This window comes from Cucurbita pepo, chromosome LG03, assembly GCF_002806865.2.
Source record: "Cucurbita pepo subsp. pepo cultivar mu-cu-16 chromosome LG03, ASM280686v2, whole genome shotgun sequence".
In the NCBI taxonomy this organism is placed as follows: domain Eukaryota; kingdom Viridiplantae; phylum Streptophyta; class Magnoliopsida; order Cucurbitales; family Cucurbitaceae; genus Cucurbita; species Cucurbita pepo.
Window position 1 is genome coordinate 892,094 of NC_036640.1, and position 19,384 is coordinate 911,477.

General features: G+C 32.6%; 4 protein-coding genes across 8 annotated transcripts; 2 read left to right on the top strand and 2 right to left on the bottom strand.

Moving 5' to 3' along the window:
* The first annotated feature begins 1,914 nt into the window (after window positions 1–1,914).
* On the top strand, window positions 1,915–4,070 carry LOC111791291. Of its 4 annotated transcripts, none has more exons than XR_002814627.1 (6): window positions 1,915–2,110; window positions 2,200–2,205; window positions 2,298–2,409; window positions 3,069–3,137; window positions 3,229–3,486; window positions 3,571–4,070. XR_002814627.1 is itself a non-coding variant. In XM_023672573.1 (6 exons), exons 1-5 carry the CDS (start codon window positions 1,986–1,988, stop codon window positions 3,437–3,439), a joined length of 393 nt encoding a protein of 130 aa, XP_023528341.1. In that variant the 5' UTR covers window positions 1,915–1,985; the 3' UTR covers window positions 3,440–3,486; window positions 3,571–4,070. The 4 variants fall into 4 exon arrangements, 2 of the variants coding, with proteins under 2 accessions (XP_023528341.1, XP_023528342.1); XR_002814626.1 differs by having other exon boundaries at window positions 3,351–3,486; XM_023672573.1 differs by having other exon boundaries at window positions 3,359–3,486.
* Window positions 4,071–4,411: 341 nt separating this feature from the next.
* On the bottom strand, window positions 4,412–7,927 carry LOC111791292 (cytokinin riboside 5'-monophosphate phosphoribohydrolase LOG3-like). Of its 2 annotated transcripts, none has more exons than XM_023672577.1 (7): window positions 7,566–7,927; window positions 6,972–7,069; window positions 6,806–6,836; window positions 6,129–6,228; window positions 5,295–5,365; window positions 5,028–5,171; window positions 4,412–4,611 (listed from the first exon to the last, which is right to left on the bottom strand). In XM_023672577.1, the coding sequence occupies exons 1-7, from the start codon at window positions 7,692–7,694 to the stop codon at window positions 4,555–4,557; spliced, it is 630 nt and encodes a 209-aa protein (XP_023528345.1). In that variant the 5' UTR covers window positions 7,695–7,927; the 3' UTR covers window positions 4,412–4,554. The 2 variants fall into 2 exon arrangements, with proteins under 2 accessions (XP_023528345.1, XP_023528344.1); XM_023672576.1 differs by having other exon boundaries at window positions 5,289–5,365.
* A 3,095-nt stretch (window positions 7,928–11,022) lies between these two features.
* Window positions 11,023–13,053, bottom strand: LOC111791494 (29 kDa ribonucleoprotein A, chloroplastic-like). Its single transcript, XM_023672865.1, has 4 exons — window positions 12,641–13,053; window positions 12,404–12,505; window positions 11,714–12,013; window positions 11,023–11,289 (listed from the first exon to the last, which is right to left on the bottom strand). Exons 1-4 carry the CDS (start codon window positions 13,004–13,006, stop codon window positions 11,224–11,226), a joined length of 834 nt encoding a protein of 277 aa, XP_023528633.1. The 5' UTR covers window positions 13,007–13,053; the 3' UTR covers window positions 11,023–11,223.
* A 1,853-nt stretch (window positions 13,054–14,906) lies between these two features.
* Window positions 14,907–19,116, top strand: LOC111790529 (adenosine kinase 2-like). Its single transcript, XM_023671464.1, has 12 exons — window positions 14,907–15,123; window positions 15,458–15,511; window positions 16,445–16,491; window positions 16,574–16,605; window positions 16,695–16,796; window positions 16,896–16,963; window positions 17,139–17,215; window positions 17,521–17,618; window positions 17,687–17,757; window positions 17,847–17,913; window positions 17,986–18,169; window positions 18,742–19,116. The coding sequence occupies exons 1-12, from the start codon at window positions 15,041–15,043 to the stop codon at window positions 18,882–18,884; spliced, it is 1,026 nt and encodes a 341-aa protein (XP_023527232.1). The 5' UTR covers window positions 14,907–15,040; the 3' UTR covers window positions 18,885–19,116.
* Window positions 19,117–19,384: the final 268 nt, after the last annotated feature.

The window sequence follows — 19,384 nt, forward strand, 5'->3', positions numbered from 1 at the left end:
TAGATTTTAATATTTTGCTTTCAATTGTCATTATAGAAAAAGAGACAAAATAAAATTAAAAAACGAGCCTCAGATTTTCTTTTTAATTCCAAAAATGTGTTAAAAAAATTAAATAAAAATAAAAATTTTAATTTAATTTACAAATGAATGGATGAAAACTGTTTGTAATAAATAAATAATTTAGTGATAATTAAATATTATTGAAAGAGTTATTGACCAAAAAAGGAAAGGAAAAAAGAAAAACCACTGCGGAATTATATTAATCCAACGGCGCTGCTTGATTTGTTCAACTACCTCTAAACGATAATGTCAAAATTATTGTATTATTTTTTTAATTTAAGGATAAAATTGCCATTTTTATATTATAAAAATGGCGACGTGTTATTACTATTATTTTAAAAATTACGACATTTCATAAATATATAAAAGGAAATCACTTAGAATATAAAATTAAATTATTTATTATATTCAATTAAACAAATGATTTAAATTTTAACCACAAAAATAAATAATAAATTTGGAATTAAGTAAAAATAAAAGGGACAAAAAAGTCCAAACAGTCATTTTCATGTGTATTATATAAATATAAACGATAAATTATTAATAAGAGAAGCATTAAATAGTCTTTAATTCAATATAATATTTTAAATGAATTAGACTTACTTCGTCACTACTACCAATTTAATGTATTATTATTTATGAACTTAAAAAATAATATTTTGAAATTAACGATAATTCAATAGTCAAAATAGAAATATATTTATTATATAAATGTCAAAATATTACTTTTATTAATGTATTTTAATTAACTTATTAATTTTAAAATACATTAGAATATAACCAACCTTACACATAAAATCAAATTATTAATCACATAAACATACTAATATATATAATTATAATTTTAAATTTTCATCGCATCTTTTATAATTTGGCATTAAATGAGAAAAAGGAGGGGCCATATGGAATGGTCCATGATTGGTGGCTGTCAGAGTATTACTCTTGTAGTGGAATAAGATATTCCTGTCCGGAATAAGAATCCACGTGGAGATTTGCAAACATGAAAAGGTATTCAACCACTTCCAAACACAACATATGAACAGATATTTCAATACGTGGTCCTATTCGTAAGGGTACTATGACATTTCATGTCACATGTGAATATAACGATATAATTTATATTCCTCAAACGTTTTTTAAACGGTAAAATTTAGATTACTTTTATTCCGTTCTATCTTTTTAAGTGGTTATCGACCATTGGGTATGTACGACCTTTATGAAACTTCGAATATGGTGTTTGGATACGGATACATTATAATAATTTGAATGAACAAGTGAATAAACGTGGGATATATACCTATTCGTAATACCCATATTTGATGTCGTTGTTGAGATCATCTCATACGAAAATGAATGTCATAAGCTCAAATCTTCTTCTTTATTTAGAAAACGGCTTTATATTTAATTTATCTATTTAAAAATTAAATTTGAAATAAACGTCAACATGGGTATAGCTCGTAACTAAATATTTTTTTTTTGTCTTTAACAAAAAAAAATTTAATAACTAAAGCCTCCCTACAATTATTATTTTACCAAAAAAAAAAAAAAAAAAAATTAAGGCCTATAATATATATANAAATAGAATATGAAACGAAATAGAAACAAAATAAGAAGAAAATAAAATGAAAAGAATAATTAAAATAAAAGGAAAATGAAAATAAAAAAAAATTGAAAAAAAATGGGTAAAAATAAAAACGAGAATAAATTTTAAAAACAAAAAGCCTAAAATAATATTATAAGAAAAACATTTAAAAAGTGGGCCTCGATGGGCCGAGATTGGAAATTTGTGTGGTTGTCGAAAGATATTGGGCCCAATCAATCATAACGAGCTAACCGCGCCAATCTTCGGTGAAAAGTATCCCCCGACCTTTCACCTCGAGATTGTCGATGTCGATTTCACCGGCTATTGACAGACAGAGAGGGATATGGACGCAGATCGGAAGCGAATCTTCACAGGTTTGGCGGTGGCGATGTTCTTAGGATCGGTAGTGTACATGAGGCTTTGGACCATCGACTTCTCCATGTCTTCCGGCCATGCCGAGCTTCTCAGGTTTGGATTTTCCATCTTTCATTCGTTCCTTTTTCTTTTTTTCTCTCATTATGTTGGTTCTCGTCACGAAAAATTGTTTGAAACTTCAGGAAATGGTACCGGTTTCTCTTATCCATGCTGTCGGAACTTCGAAATGTAAAATGCAGTAAGGTTATCTGTTTTAAATTGCTCGTTTATTATCGTTTAGGAGGCAATTCGACCTTGCGAACGGGAAGGCAATGGATGAATCTGCGGAATGGCGTCGTATGTACGACCACGAACACGATAGAGCTAATAAATGTAGAAGTGATCTAAACAAGGTCAGTATTCCAGGTTTACGTTTCCATGAATTCGATGGAAATTTTTCCTCATTGCATTGAAACTATATATTTGCCTTGATCCAGCGGAATGATTTTGTTACCATTTGTGCAATTACTTTTCTGAAACCGGTTTTTCGACGGGCGCATGCTTGAATTTTTTTTATCTCGTTGCTGGTCCTTCGATTCACGGCTTGCTAATCAAAAGATTCATAACTTCTTGCATTGTCAACCGGCAAAAAAAACTTGTTAAACGCGGAATATGCGAATTTTTTTGTATCGAACAATTAACTCTCTGTTCTTGCCATATTGAAGATCATTTATCTGTCGTACGATGCTGTTGTAAGAAACTGGTTTACGTTACATATTAGCATAAGCTGTTGGGTTTAAGACAATTTAACTTACTATTAGAACATGGAATATTCAAACATTGGAATGTGATTTCCTTTTCAATTAGTACTGATAGTCCCTTGTTGGATCATATACTTTTCTCGAATTCTACAAGTGAAGAGGCATGCTGAAAAAACATACATAAGATTGAACACATCTCAATCAATTGATTGAACTTCTGAATGGTTTTTTTTTTAAGAACCTCCATGAGCAGTAAATTGCTTCTACGTCTTTGCATTTGACCACTGATTCAGTACACTCATACTTGGCAGCTTAAGGAATCTTTTAAGAAGGTGGGGGATGCTGCTAGCTTCGATCAGAAGCTAACAACAATGCAAACGGTAACTCCTTGTTATAATTATATTGTTGTTGAATTTCGAGTATATAACTAAGTAATAATTTCTCTCTTCAACCTTCCCTTCAAAAAATTAGGAAATGACTTGAGAAGATCCGTATATCATCACATACATGCAAGAAACTCTATCGCTTCGTCTTCAGAACTAAAATTTTGTCCCATATGATCTACTTGGTTTTGTCCCCCTTAAAATGTCAAGGTTTTCAGGAAAACTTAGCTCTTCGCACAAAAGTGGATGCCTTACAGCAAAAGATAAAGGCCGAGACGTCGAGATGTGGCTCTCAATAGAGCTAATCAACAGACACCGAATATAGTAATAGCATTGAATTTGAATTGTAAGACGTCTATAACAAAGGTTGCTGGTCGTGGCTTTTGGTGGGAATTAGTACTTAAACCAAATGTTTGTTTGGATTTTGCAGGAGAGGAGATTATTATTATGCAATCTCCACGAGACCATTGACTTTCTGTTTACTTGTTCATCTCAACCCAGCTGCTTATTCCCATATTTCACTTCTGAGGATTGGATGGATTGTTAAGACTGAAGTTTCAGCTGGGATGACAAAGTGGATAGAGGAAAGAGAAACATTGAGCTGCATTGTCGCTCCTCATAGGCTAAGCAGTGACAAAAAAGGTGGAAAACAACATGGAAGCTTCTTTTCATGAATCAAGTGTAAGTATAAGGTTAGTTTGTAGAACAATTTAGAAGATGGATATTGGGTTTACTCTTTTCTTCTCAGTACTCCTTTTAGAATTCAAATGATTTAATAATTAATTTGAAATCCTGTTCAGAGCAATTTAGAACGTGGAAATGATTTTAAATCTGGGTTTTTTGGGTAGGATTTTGAGTCGATATTATGTTTCAGCTAAAGACAAACTTAGAAATCAATGATTATGGTGTGACGTCACACTATTAAATGTATGAAGAGTTTTATATTATATAATAGTTAAAAGTGAAACTTTTTAGATCTAACTTTTGTACTTGCAATAAATTTTAAATCTGATTCTGAAAAAAAGTCTAAAAAAACTCTTAATTAATATTAACTAAATATAGGTTGAATATAAACTATTATTAGTTAATTTATGGACATCTTTTATGCTAAAATTTGTTTGTCTGCAGAGATCACCAATGAGACCAAAGAAGGTGGTAATTTTCACAAGAGAATACAAGAATATTAAAAAAAAAAAATCAACAATTAATTAGAGNTTTTTTTTTTTTTTTTTTTTTTTTTTTTTTTTTTTTTTTTTTTTTTTTTTTTTTTAATATATATAAACTGATATGAAATGGAGTAATTTACCAAAAAGGGGAAAGAACACCAGAAAATAGGCAATAATAGACATAAATTCATTGTGGTCTCCTCCTTCATTTGCAAAAAAAAAGTTGTGGACCATCTTCAGAAGCCAAGCTATTCTATCGCCCAACTCAGCTTTGAAGCAACTCTGTCACGGCAAGGCACATACTCCTACACACACAACTCAACAATCATCACATAGGATTCCATTTGCTTCTCTCACAACCAATCAATAAAGCTAAAGAACAACCAAAATTATATGGTATCATATTTGATACTAGATCTTAGTTAGAAATGTCTACCGAACAAGGCAGAGACTAGGCGAAAACTCCCTGTAGAGAATTTGCAGGGATCAGGTTCTATCCCACATTTTATATATATATTTATATACTAAAAGTGATCGGGGCGAGACGAGGATTTTGTGGAGAATATCGAACGGGTATAAATCCTTGTCCAGGCTTCATCTAGTTAAAAGGAAAAAATCTCTCATAACTACCTCTCTCAATCCCGGTTGACCGGGGGATTCTTTCCCAACCTTGTGAGTTAAATGAACATTTTTATTTACAATAATGTTATTATCATGATACCTCCAACTTCTTCACTAGCTCCTTGACTGATGGCGTAGATAGGATAATTTGACGCGCATTTGGAGTGATGAATCCCTCCTCTACAGCTTTATCAATAAATGAGAGTAATGAATTGTAGTAACCATCAACATTCAACAGCCCCACCTGCAGTTTTTAGTATTGATTTTGTTCATATTCAGTAACTATCATAGCTAACCAATCACAGCACAGGCAAAAGTAAGGCTGAGCAGATGGAATATTCGAATAACAAAAATAAGATACACCGACTGGCTTGTCATGAATTCCAAGTTGAGCCCATGTTATGACTTCAAGTAGTTCTTCCAGAGTCCCATACCCTCCTGCATGCATTCATATGATTGGAACAAAGAATTTAGCAGTTTTAATAACATGAAGATGATCCATCACTGTTGCTATACTTAATGAACTCTACTAATCTTAATAAGCTCTGATTTCAGCAGCTTTCGAAATCAGATTTCGATCGAATTACAAGTTTAGTTCTTAAACTTGAGGAGAATGTTTTGAAAACGCATTTGTGAACGTTTATATAAGAGGAAGAGTCAAAGTTGCATTTTTTACTGTTCATGGCAGAGGTAGAGCTATGAAATTAAGGATCAAATTTTGGGAAGAACATAGCTGCCCACAGCTGGTATTATTCAAGAGACTTATCTTTTTCAGTGTCTGATATTGATGGGTCAATGATGGTTTCTTAATGAATCAGGACCAAATGTAAGGAGAAGATGGCTGCCCACAGTTGCTATAAATGCACACCGCCATTAATGCAGATGGTGACATAGTTTGTGTGGAAAAAGTTGAAGAAGTCCGAAATTTTTGGAGCTGAATTGATTGATCAGTAAAACAAGAAGGCTAGAAGGACAGGCACCGAAAGCAGAAGGGTAAGATTAATTGATGATAAAAAGAGAATTAAGACGAGGATTGCATGTTTTTGTTTACAGGAGTGAACAAGAGGAAGATCTGAAAGAAGGGTTTTTAGAGCTTTGAGTGACCGACAGATGGCATAGCCCAAATGGGCACATTGATTTGATTGAGAGTAATAAAAGCCCAAATGCTTAAGAATTTGATGTGCAGGCTTTATATACTCACCTGGCAAAGCAATAAAAGCATCTGAATGCTTTGCCATCTCTGCCTTCCTTTGGTGCATATCTGCCGCTGTCTTCACTTCCCCGACAGTTTCACCAGTCAACTGTAAAAGAAGACCACGTAATAGGATAGGTTAGAGAGAGAAAGAGGGCTTTTGGAGCCTTGTTGGAGAGAGAAAAATGATGGGTTCTCTAGGAAAAGGGAGGGCAATTCAAAAAGGTTTTGATCCAGAGATGATCTCTAATTTTCTGAACTTGGCATGACATAAGAATGAAGGGCTTAAAATGAAGAACTCAAAAGAAAAGAAAAAAAAAATCATGAACTGGATTAGGGTTAGGGTGTTAGTAATCACGCCTTTCAACAATGATATGATATTATCCACTTTAAACATAAATGACATTACTTTGAGCTTCTCGAGAGACCTCGTAACAATGGAGATGTACAAATGTGGGCCTCCCTCCCAACAATACTCAATACCCGGTAAATTCTAACTACCATGGATAAGGCTCCCGAGCAGAGCCAAAAAGACCATCTCAAAGTATCATAAACAAGAATGAGTTGGAATAAATAAATGAAAAATCAGATTCAATAATAATAAAATGAACAGTTCTTTCTTAAAATATAACTGAATAAGGAAGGAAAGGTTGAAGACTTTATGCAGCCGCTGGTTACAGACATACCTCAGGAGACATGAGTGTCTTGGGTATAACTCTGGACAAGAACAATAAGATGACAAAATCAGTGGTAAACTTGTAATGGTGAATAAACCCAAAAGCAGAAACACGAAAAACAAAAACAATGTTGAAGGGAGGGACCAGTGGATGTAATTAAAAAATGGGGGCATACCCAATGACATGCCGACCGCCATCATGAACAGCTTGTGACACTAAACCCATCAGCCCTATGCTGCCCCCACCGTAAACCAGATCAATGTTCCTTGAAACCTTCAAACAACAACAAAAAACCCAACTCGTCATCTCAATGGCTCGAGAGTTTCATTTTATGAAATGGGATTCTTTCCTTACAGTTTGAATGTATGTATGAAAGCCCATTTGAATGAAAATCTCAACAGGTTGAAATTGCAGAAGAAACCAAGAAACAAACTGTACCCTACTAACATCATGCATTTTCTTTGCAATTTCAGTTTCTAATGGGAAATGGAAGAGGAAAATTCAAAGTTGGGGAAGATTTTAGCCAAAATAAGTAAAGGGCCGTGATCGGACATTATCACAAACACGTTGCGAGCACAATCACAAGGAATCCAAATGAACATCAACGGAAGACGAAGATTCAAAACAAACAACAAACAACAAACGTAGTAAAGATCATCAAAGCATTGAAGTGAAGGAAAGAAATGTAGAACAATCTATAGCAACATCAAACACGAAATACAAAGAAATGGGAAATCGACAATGGAGTTAAAGAAGAGAAGAAGATTACCAATTCCTTGCCAAGTTCAATGGCGGAATCTTGGTAGCTTTTCTTCTTGCCTTGGCTACTTCCACAGAACACGCAAATCCTCCTGAACTTGGATGGCTTCATTTCATGATTCGAAATCACACCCTCCATCGATTTCTCGCTATACCCTGTTTCACTCCTTTGTATTGAGTTCAAAAACAGAGTTTCGCAGTGGAATCAAAAAGCTGTGGTGAAACAGAGCATTTATTTGTTCCTTTCCTAATGGGTGTTTGTGAATGCTACCCCAACAGATAATCAAAAACGAAAACAACAAACGTAAAAAGAAAAAAGAAAAAGAACAAAAGAGCGAACAAAAACAGAGGAGGCTTCTCCTAAGCTCGGAAATGTCTTCGTGGCGTATTTCCTTTTTATAATAATCTTTCATGCCTCCTCGCACGTGCGTAACTTCACGCACGCTTTTTCGCCACCTCATCCTCTCTCTNTTTTTTTTTTTTTTTTTTTTTTTTTTTTTTTTTTTTTAAATTCGGAATATTAATTAAAAATAACAAATATTAAATATCGAGATTTACACCTAGGACTAGTTGAAGAAAATAATACATGAATATAAATTATACTTTTTTTAATTTTATGACATTTAACCACATATATATTAATAATTGAAATTAATTTAAAAAATGTGAGGTTTGTTAGATGAACACGACTCTTCATAATGATATGATATTGTCCACTTTGAGCATATGCTCTCATGGCTTTGCTTTAGGCTTCTCAAAATGTCTCACTCAAATGAGAGAACTCACATCAGCTAATTTAGGGAATAATTATAAGTTTATAATAAAATAATACACTATCTATTGGAGTGAGGCATTTTGGAGAAGTCCAAAGCAAAGCCACGAGAGCTTATGTTCAAAGTGGACAATATCATACCATTGTGGAGAGTCGTGTTCATCTAACAAGCTTATCTAACATTATCATAACATAATGTGAATATAATTAAATAGCATACTATAAAATTTCTAAAAAATGACATTTAAATTTACGTTAATAAATGAAAAAACATATTAAAAAAAAACAATTAATATTCGATGGATAAGTAAATAATGATGAGTTATTGCTGTGGAAAGATTAATTTTTATATTTAATTTCCATAAAGAAATAGACAGAGTCATAAGCATTTCTGAAGTCTCTCTGCAGTCAAACACTACTAAATTAGTGCTTGTATTATGGTCAAATGCTACATATTTGCATTTATTATAAGCTTGTTAATGTATCTACATACGAAATTTAATAATTCAAACATACGACACAGGGGCACCGACGTCTTTTACACCTCCATTTTTGTTTCCATCGCATATTTCGATCTCTCTCGTGAAATTTCTTATTTATTTATTGTAGAGATAAAAACGAGGATTTCCAATTTATGGATTAGATTCTCCACATTTTTTTTAATTTTCTTTATATATATTTTTAATATATATATATTTGATTTTAAATAATTTCTTATTGTAATATAATTTATACTAAAAAATGTAAAACATTCTATATAATATAATACAAAACATAATTTTCTATATTTTTTTACTTATTAATATATATATTAAGAGTATAATTTATGTCTGTGTCCCCATTTAACTAACAGGATTTTTCGAGCACTCATTAATCTTAAATAAATAAACAAAAAATAATAGTATAAATAAATCAATTTATATATTTTTTTTATTAATGTTTTATTTTGATTCTACTTGAAAATTAATTAAAATTGCTTTGTTAACAATAATATTATTATTTTGTAATAATTCGACTCTTTATTTTAAAAATATTCATAACCCAAGTTTTAATAAACAAAAGGCAACACAAATATAATTAAATCAATTAATACTATATATTTTTTTTTAATGAATGGTCGAAATAGAAAGAAATATTAATAGGGCCTGCGATTATTATATTGCATTAACTAGGTACGGACACGTGGCTTTAATTAAGAAAAGGATCTGACTTGTATTATTTGATTTAAAAATTAATAACTTTACTCAATAAGTGAGAGTGTTGACATCATAAAAAAAATAAAAATATTATTAATAAAAGATAGTAAGGTTACATTTCAACACGTGACAATTTGAAAACGTGAATTGAGAGGCGTAATTCAAGAGTTTATGGAACCATTCTATATTTCAAAATTTATTTTATCATATTTTATGTTTTGAAAAATCAAGAAAAAAATAATTAATTGTAAAAATAGAATATTAAATTATTGGAGAAAACTTAGGTTGATTTGATTGCTAAAATTGATATAACTGTTAATATAAAATGGAAATGAAAAAGAATATTAAATTATGATTCCTAGCTTACCTGCCTATTCATGAATTATTACTGTACTTCACATGGCTTCTTACAATGGTTGCATTTAAGTTTTTTAATTTTTAAATTCAATAAATTTCCTAGTTTTCTATTTAAATTTAAATTTAGTAACATTATTCTAAAATTACCCTTAAATTTTTAGAAGATCAAAAACTTTTTTTTTTTTTTTTACTTACAAAAATATTTTTAATTTTCTTTAATTTTTTTAAACAAATATTTTTATAGTTAGTAATATGCTTCAAAAATACTCGTGTAATTTCAAAAGTAACACTATACAATTTTGGAGATAATTTATAAGGTGTATTTTTATCAAGAATTTTTTTTTATAATAGAATATTTTTTTTTAAATATAGTACCAATGATAAGTATAATTAATTTTGTTTTAGATAATTACTTGCTTTATTTAAATCCGAAAAATCGTACGATTTTATGAAATCTGGGATATGGCTAGAATCTGTTGTCAATATTTTAAACTCGGGCATAATCAACCAATATTTTGTACCATCAAAATACAAACTTAATAAAGGACCCCTAAAGTATATATTTACTATAATCTAAATCTTTATTTCAATTTTTTTAATTCTATGAAATTTGAAAACTATAATATTAGCAATTTATTTTTTTATTTTAACCAAAATGGTTAGTACTAATGAGATACAATTATCCTGATTTAATATTCCATTTATCTAGGACTTTTAAATTTTAAATGTAAACTATTTTTCAAATTTCGAAATTAAAATGAAAGACCAAGTAGACACTAACTGCAAACTTCACAGACCCAACCCAATAACCATATTTTAACCTACTAAATAAATATCACCAATCCCAAAAATTGGGCCCCGACTCAAGCCTTTATCCAGACTCAAGTTTCTTTCTTTATCAAGCCCCACCAAGTCAGCCTTCATCTCTAAGGGGACGTTAGAAGCATGGCCATGAGAACTTATGCTCTTTTTAAATGTTGCATGTTGGAAAGCGCAAGCCTAGAGAGCCACTACATTATGGCCTCGACTCATGGCTTACATCTCGTTTTATATGTACAAGTAAGGCTAAGCCTTAAGGCACAAAATATTGCCCCATGAACACCTTTTGAAAGGTGGGCTTCACTCGTCCAAGATCACAGATGTTTTAAGCTATAGAGGTTTTAATCTCAATTGAAGAGTGGCAAAATCAGAAAAATATAAAATGCCATCGTTCATAGGGAAGGTACAGCCAATCATCTGGCACCATCTACTATCGGACAACATTGCAGAGAAAAATAAGGTTAATATAAAGGAGCCCAAAAACCACGTTAATTTTTTCCTCTCAAAAGCTCTGCTGCTGATACTCAAAACTGGCGCCTTGGCGGCCTTGCTTCTGCTGGTGATACTCGGACGGATCTTCCATTCAAGTCCTGCAAGGTATACATTTGTACTTAGATGTATGGAAGATACTTGATTCCGAACCATGCATTTCTTCATCATTAAGTAAGGATCAGGTGTATTATCGGGAATTCAATGCATGAAATGAGTTCTATAATTGAAAAATGATGAACTGGGATAAAACTTGCGACCACAAGAATTCACTTCAGCTGAGGCAAATGGGAAAGAACAAAAAACATCAACTTCAGCTTCGTAAAAAATTGAGAACATCCACGAAGGAAACAAGTGAGGAAATCATGATTAATATGAACAACAGGATTTCATGCCCATAAGAATTGAACATGAATTCAGTAAGCAAGCTTTAATTGAACATGGGAAGGCATATGAAGAGTAATAGTAAACAAATGCAGAACCTGACCCAGAAAAAAGCATAAAAATGAAGAGCCAAGAACTTACAGCTCCATCCAATGACTGAATGGCATTGGTAACATCCTCTGCTGAATTAAATGTTACGAAACCAAAGCCCCTAGATCTTCCGCTTTCGCGATCATAAACTACTTTTGCCTCCACAACATCTCCTTGTTGCCTAAAAAAGTTCTCAAGTGCATGGTCATCAACGCCCCAAGCAAGGTTACTCACATGAACACGGTTGGGCTTATCAAAATTTGAAGAATTTCTGGAACCTCTGAAAGAGAAATCATCCCTTTTTGGTGGAGGGGGTCCATTATTTACCCTCAGTGATCTACCCTCAAGTTCCTGTGAGGAGTTACAAGGAATCATCAATTAGAGGCGAATGCAACACACCCTTGACCAAAAATGAAAGACAACAGTATGTAACTGGAGCATAAAGGCAAATCTATATAACTTTTGGCGTTAAAACTAAGAATATAAGCTCTACAAACGTTTTCCCCCACAAATAAGGCCGAACTAGAGCATATCATTAGGATGGGTTCTCTATGACGACAATATAACGTGTGCTCATCCAAAATTTGATGTTCAAAGCTGAACAGCACTAAAAGGAACTATGACTTCCTCATTTTTTGGGTTACAGTTACAGTAGTTGAATTGACAAGGAGTAATTGAAGCAGAACCAAAAGCAATACTGCAAGAGTATTAAAGTGGCGCAAAAGGGGTGTAGCCACTTACATAGCCATTAAATTGTTGAGCAGCGGCTTCAGCCTCGTCGGCACTCGACATGGTGACAAAAGCAAACCCCCTGCTTCGTCCCGTCATCTTGTCGTAAACCACCTTTTAAAAGAACAGCACTCAATTTATAAAATTAGGGCAAAGCAAATAGGTCTCCTCGAGAAAACAGGAAAAACTTAATAGTCTAAAGCAACGCATTACAAACCCTACAAAACATGAAAGGGAAAAACAAATTACCTCGACCATTTCAACTTGTCCGGCACTTTCGAACAAGCCGGCAAGTTGAGCACTGTCGACGCTGAAAGGGAGATTTCCGACGAATAGTTTAGGGTCAGGAGCGTAGCTAGACTCATCACCATCGCTCTCAAAAATGCTTTCCTCCTGTTCGAAATCGGATGAGACGGCGACATTTCTAACAAAGCGAGAGGATAAGGGAGGAGAAACCCTACTCGAACGAAGAACGAGAGAAGAAACGGAAATGGGATTTGAAAGAAGGCGAATGGAAGATGGATTGAGAGGGAAGAGTTTGATTTTAGGGTTAGAAAGGGATAGGGTTTTGAGGGTTGAGGGCGAGAGCGTGAAGGAAGTTGCAGAGGCAGACATGGCTTCCGAGATTTTGAGATAAGGTTGGAGACGGCTTGAATGAGCGAAACTAGCTATTTATAGGGTCCTTTTTTTTAACTTTATGTAAATTTCTAAATATAATATTAATATCCGCGTGATATTTGTGAGATTTTTTTTTTACTCTATTTTTCAAATAGTTTTATTTTATTTCATAAATATGAAGATAATTTTTTAAATAGAATTCTTTTAATATTTATAAATTTTGAATTTTTAACATTTTTTTTTATTTACTTTTGTGCTTAAATAATTTTGAGTGTAATTTTACATTTTATTGCTTAAATCTTTTTACCTTTCTTTTAAATATAAGATTTTTTTTTATTACGGAGAACTAGGGTAGGTTGTTAAGTCCTACTTGGGTCGATTTTCAAATTCAACAATTTTTTTTAGTCATCCGATTACATTTTGTTCATTTTAAGATAGCTCGCCTAGATCATAGAGTCTAGAGACAGTGGAAAGCTAACATCATAACTCCACACTAAAAGGCATTTTCAATCTTTTTTGGGTAAGTATTATTTTGATGAATGGTCGTACATTTTGAGACATTCTCGATCTTCCTTTTTCTCATTTTATTTTATTTTTCATCCAACATGGAATAAAATCTTTGTAATTTTTTTATTTTTATTTTTTGTATATATAAATATTAAAAAAAGAAAAAAGATAAAAGTGGTAGCAAGTGGCTACTGCGAAGTCGCACGCTCACGCGTGTGAGATCTATCCATCGTTATCAATACCAACTTGTGATATTTGTCGCATAAGTGGCCACTTGGTTTCTGCGCGGCTCAATCACAGCCATCCATTTCTCTTGTCTAACTCATACTACAGCACCAGATATTTATAACCATGCAATTCTCCTTTTAGGGTAATTTATTTTGCAATTATTTTAACGTACCATTTTAGTCTTTCCCGTTGTTAAATTATATAAAAAAAATACCTTATTTTTTTTTCTCTATTTCAAAAATATTATTCAACTTAAAAAAAATAACTATTAAAAAAAAAAAAAAACACTTTAAACTTAAAAGAAAAATAGTAATAACTTGTTTCAAAATACCGTTTTTTTTAAATATAAAAATACATATTTAAAATTTTAAAAATATTTTATATTTTATTTTAAAAAATACCCTTAAACTTCTAAAAATTGTATTTTTATCTTTAAAATAACAAAATTTTAAAAATTAAATTAATAAAATTTAAAAAACCTTTTGTTTCCCTCTCAATTCTTTAAACTCTTTTATAGGTTGGTTTTATTTAAAAGGTTTGAAAATCAAATAACTGAATTAAAAATATTATCATAATTCAATATAAATAGAGTATTTTCAAGAAATTTAATAAATTTATTGTATGTTAACTAATTAATGTTTTTATTTAATTATATTATAAATAATATACAATTTTACCCGTCAATATTAATAATTATTTTATTAAAATATAAATAATTAGTATTATAATCAAATTAAAAAGTTAATTATACACTACTTATTTCAAAAATCAATTTATTCACTCATTCCAAATACAATATATCTATTTCAACTCTTTTATAAATTATTTGAAAATAATTGATAAATAAAAATAATTATTTATCGAGAACAACAATGATAAACATAAATAATCGATAAAATAAAGAAATTATATTAAAAAGCAACTACAAAAATGAAAGAAAATCTAGAATTAATAAATAATTGGAAGAATAAATAATACAAAAACAACAAAGAATAATTAAAAAAGAAAAAAACAAAAACAAATGATTGGTTAGATTATTAAAACATGTTTAATAGGAAATAATTAAAAGTTTAATCGACGCTGCCAAACGAGTCGGGAACCTAAAAGTAATGGAAAGGGGCCCATTGGGGTTAAGGTCGGTGAAGCTTGAGAGTTGTGCCACGCAGCGCCATCACTCACTCCCCGATTCTAACTATAAATCCCCGCCATTTCCCACCTCGCAGATCTCGATCTCGCACTCTGATTACTGTCCTTCTCTCTTTCTCTCCTTCTCGATCGATTTCTTTCATCGCAGCAATGGCGTACGAGGGGATCATCTTGGGGATGGGCAACCCTCTTCTTGACATATCGGCTGTCGTTGATGATGAATTTTTGCAGAGGCATTCCGCCATTTCTTTCCTCGTTCTTCTATTCAGCTTTCATGTGTTCTCATATGAAACTCAGATCCATATGCTATTTTATGTCTTAACTTTCATGCGTTTTCATTCAGATCTCTACGGTTCTTTGATTGCATCTTAAGTGTCTAGTCTTTTCACTAATTTTATTGTTGGTTTTCATGGTTCTTTTCGTTTATATTAGCTTCATTGGCTGTAGTGTTTATGATACTAATGCGTGCAGACAGGTTTTGTAAATTGCAACTTTGATCCGAAATAAAAATATTGGGATTTCACGTTTGACTGTATATTGACTGTGTAAATTTCTCGTTCCGTACAGATACGACATCAAGCCGAATAATGCTATCCTCGCGGAGGAGAAACATCTTCCAATGTAAGGGATTGATTTTCAATTTACTGGCTGACAGCTTCCCCTCTTAGTTTCATTTTATGTTTAACTGATTTGTTGCTACTTATCCGTTGAACAGCCATCAGCTACGCTTCTTTTATGAACTTTATTATTCAAGATGACGCTTTTTTTAATTGTTTTAATGAGATGTCACTCGATCGATCTCGAGAGCATCATTCATAGTATTCGACCTTGTCTTATAAGTTTGCTTGAAAATCAAGTTTCTCGTTACAATTTGGTCGATTCGATCTCAATGGATTAGGGAATAAAGGAAGATGCGTGCTGTTAGAAGTTTGATGTTGAAAGATATTAGATGAGATCAACTTACATTGATGTTGGTTAGTCCTGTTTTATTGGTTGAAATTTATCCAACAGAAAAGTAAATAAGTTTTGACAACCTATGTCTTTTGTTCTGCCTGAGGTTATTACTTAATCAAGTTTTTAATATGAATTTTGTTAATTGAATCGAACTACAGGACTAGTTGCAAAAACGACCAGAGAACAGAAAGCAGCTGATAATAGCTTGGTTACTAAAGTAATTAACATACGTGGCTAAACTAATTGTCGTGGCTTGTGGTTTATTCATTTAGTTGGAAAGAAGTGAGGATGTGATGTAATGTTATACAAAGTCTCAGGCATATTGAACTTCAGGGGATAATTAGAAACGAAACGAGGCACTAGTTGAGTCGTTTGTTTTGGGTTAACATTTTTTAACCTTCATTATAAATTGTGTTTTCCTTTTCCTATTGAAGAAAATTCTATGGTTAAAGTAGAGTTGTTATGCTTTATTATTCTTGTTTTTTTGACATTGTTTGAATTTTCACATATTTTCTGATGTGAGTCTTCTGTTTTTTAAAATTTTGGAATAGTTATTCAATTGTTGTGTTGATCCCTTCTTGCATATATGTTCTTTTGTAGGTATGAAGAATTGGCAAAGAATCCTAATGTGGAGTACATTGCAGGAGGTGACGTATGGATGGTTGAATCTATTTTTGTTACTATGGTTTTGGCACATTTGTGAATTTCATGTACCTTTATTAAGTGCAGGTGCTACACAAAACTCAATTAAAGTGGCTCAGGTAAACTAATCTTGTTCCCCGGTGAATATGCACATATCCCTCAAGTTTTATTTTCTGGCGTGGGGTGAGACTTTTCTTGCCTAATCCAGTGGTTGCTTCAACATCCTGGTGCAACAAGCTATATCGGTTGCATTGGAAAAGACAAGTTCGGAGAGGAGATGAAAAAAAACTCAAAAAGTGCCGGTATTAATGTAAGTTTCATATTATATCACCACCTTCCATTTCGGTGATAATTTACACCATTCAGTTCTTATTTGCTCTTTTTTGCCCATTGGTATTTGAGCAATTAGGTTCATTATTATGAGGTTGAATCTACACCGACAGGAACATGTGCTGTTTGTGTGGTGGGTGGTGAAAGGTTGGTTGATATCTTGTTTGCTTCAATAAGTCTAACATATAAAACATATAAAGTTTGCTCTATGTAAAAAATTGGTTATTTCTTAGATTGTTACTTCTAGATATCATTAATTTTAACCATTTGTTTCATGTTTAGGTTAGATGGTCTAACAAGAGTCTGTTTTTGTGACATACAGGTCACTAGTGGCTAATTTGTCTGCTGCAAATTGCTACAAGTCTGATCATTTGAAAAAACCTGAAAATTGGGCATTAGGTAAACGCAGAACTCATATTATGGTTTTCAGAGGGCTTGTGGGAATCTGTTCTTAGAAATTCTATTCCTTGAAAAGAACTCTTCTTTAAAAGATTTTCCACTTTGCTTAGAGCAAGTTGTTCGTTCTTTCAAAATAATAGACCAGTGACTAATTTTTGGACAATAATCTTATACATTTTCAAATCTCTCAATGATTGTTCTTCTAAAAACTGTTAAATTTTTGTTTGAAGTATCTTAGGGAGCTGTAAATAGGATAGATCTTCTCTCTTACAGGCTAACTCGATCATAGTTTTCCATGAGAACAGTTGAGAAGGCCAAGTATTTCTACATTGCTGGATTTTTTCTCACTGTATCACCAGACTCCGCACTTCTTGTAGCTGAACATGCAGCTGCAAACAAAAAGGTACTCCTGTGACGTTACGGTTTACCAAGGCTTCAGAATAGGTTACTAACTTTGCCAATCATTTGCAGTATTTCTCGATGAACCTTTCTGCTCCATTTATATGTGAGTTTTTCAAGGACGCACTGGAGAAAGTTTTTCCGTAAGTATTAATGTATGGTAGAAGTAAGAAACTTTGACGTGTTGACCCGGGACGTATACATAAATATATATATATTTTTTATGTTTCAGGTATATCGACTACGTTTTTGGTAATGAAACCGAAGCAAGGACGTTCTCTAAAGTTCAGGGATGGGAGGTAATGGCTTGCTTTGTCCCATAAAAACTGGTTTTCATCATGTATAATTGGAGGTCAACTTTTTATGAGCAGACTGAGAATGTTGAGGAGATAGCTCTAAAGATTGCTGCGTGGCCTAAAGCATCAGGAACACACAAGAGAATTGCTGTTATTACTCAAGGTCCAGGTCCAGTTGTTGTTGCTGAGGATGGAAAAGTGAAGACGTTCCCAGTTATTGTGCTGCCTAAAGAGAAACTCGTTGACACTAATGGAGCAGGTATGTTGGAGCTTAGTGAGCATGAACCATCAAGCACATCCAAGTTTGACTTTCATTACAACTTTTTTATTAATCTCTCTTTGAAAGATCCCACATCGGTTGGAGAGTAGAATGAAACATTCCTTATAAGGGTGTGGAAGCCTCTTCCTAGCATACGCATTTTAAAATCGTGAGACTGACGGCGATACGTAACGGGCCAAAGTAACAATATTTGCTATCGGTGGGCTTGGGCTGTTACAAATGATATCAGAGCCAGATGTTGGGCGGTGTGCTAGCGAAGATGCTGGCTCCCAAGAGGGTGGTTTGTTAGATTCCACATTGGTTGGAGAGAAGAACGAAACATTATTTATGAGGGTGTGGAAACCTCTCCTTATTGTTTTAATATTGTGAGACTGACGGCGATACGTAACGGGCCAAAGTGGACAATATCTGCTAGCAGAGGGCTTGGACTGTTACACTCTGTGATACAGAAACCAAATTCATATTTATGATACGCTTAGGGGTACATGAACGAACAGCTGAAATGTGTATTAAGAGCATATTTTCATATTGTGTTTCCTTTTGTTTTTCAGGAGATGCGTTCGTGGGAGGCTTTCTATCTCAATTAGTTCAAGAAAAACCCATCGAGGACTGCGTAAGAGCTGGGTGTTATGCATCAAATGTTATAATCCAAAGGTCTGGCTGCACATTCCCTGAGAAGCCTGATTTTAAATGAGCATTCTTTCGTATTGGCGAGACCTTTGGCCCTCCTCTCCTAGTAGTACCCATCTCTAGCTATTGCTTTACCTTTATATTCATTTTTCCTATTGGCTAGTGCGGATGATGGCTATTTCTGCGCATCCCAATATATATCTAATTCACCATATTCCTGTTATTCCCAGATGTTGTAAGGACTTATTAAGTATCTTGCCCTGAAAGTTTATATGATTATAGAGCAGCTTGGTTCATACCACTGTACTAGATAGAGTAGAGGCACTCNATAAGATAATAATATATATGAATATATTTTTAAGATTTATTAAGAAAATGCTGTAATTTTTTTTTTTGAAAGCATATGGATTAAAGTCTAAATACAATAAAATCTAAAATATAGACTTAAATGATATTTTTTTTTTTTCGTTATTTTGCGACAATTTGAAATAAATTGTGTGTAATAGTATGAATTATTCAATTTATTGTTGAAATTAATTGAGAGATATGTATAGATCAAATTTT

Bases quoted from the DNA above. Each gene is read 5' to 3' on its own strand.
- LOC111791291 (XM_023672573.1), top strand. From the start codon at position 1,986: ATGGACGCAGATCGGAAGCGAATCTTCACAGGTTTGGCGGTGGCGATG. The intron at 2,410-3,068 runs GTCAGTATTCCA...CATACTTGGCAG, and splicing joins GTAGAAGTGATCTAAACAAG to CTTAAGGAATCTTTTAAGAA. The intron at 3,138-3,358 runs GTAACTCCTTGT...CAAGGTTTTCAG, and splicing joins AGCTAACAACAATGCAAACG to GAAAACTTAGCTCTTCGCAC.
- LOC111791494 (XM_023672865.1), bottom strand. From the start codon at position 13,006: ATGTCTGCCTCTGCAACTTCCTTCACGCTCTCGCCCTCAACCCTCAAA. The intron at 12,014-12,403 runs GTAAGTGGCTAC...AACTCCTCACAG, and splicing joins CTCAACAATTTAATGGCTAT to GAACTTGAGGGTAGATCACT. The intron at 11,290-11,713 runs GTAAGTTCTTGG...TATACCTTGCAG, and splicing joins TTCAGTCATTGGATGGAGCT to GACTTGAATGGAAGATCCGT.
- LOC111791292 (XM_023672576.1), bottom strand. From the start codon at position 7,694: ATGGAGGGTGTGATTTCGAATCATGAAATGAAGCCATCCAAGTTCAGG. The intron at 6,229-6,805 runs GTATGTCTGTAA...CTTCTTTTACAG, and splicing joins AGACACTCATGTCTCCTGAG to TTGACTGGTGAAACTGTCGG. The intron at 4,612-5,027 runs GTATCATGATAA...TTGTGTGTGTAG, and splicing joins AGCTAGTGAAGAAGTTGGAG to GAGTATGTGCCTTGCCGTGA.
- LOC111790529 (XM_023671464.1), top strand. From the start codon at position 15,041: ATGGCGTACGAGGGGATCATCTTGGGGATGGGCAACCCTCTTCTTGAC. The intron at 17,619-17,686 runs GTACTCCTGTGA...AATCATTTGCAG, and splicing joins ATGCAGCTGCAAACAAAAAG to TATTTCTCGATGAACCTTTC. The intron at 17,914-17,985 runs GTAATGGCTTGC...TTTTATGAGCAG, and splicing joins CTAAAGTTCAGGGATGGGAG to ACTGAGAATGTTGAGGAGAT.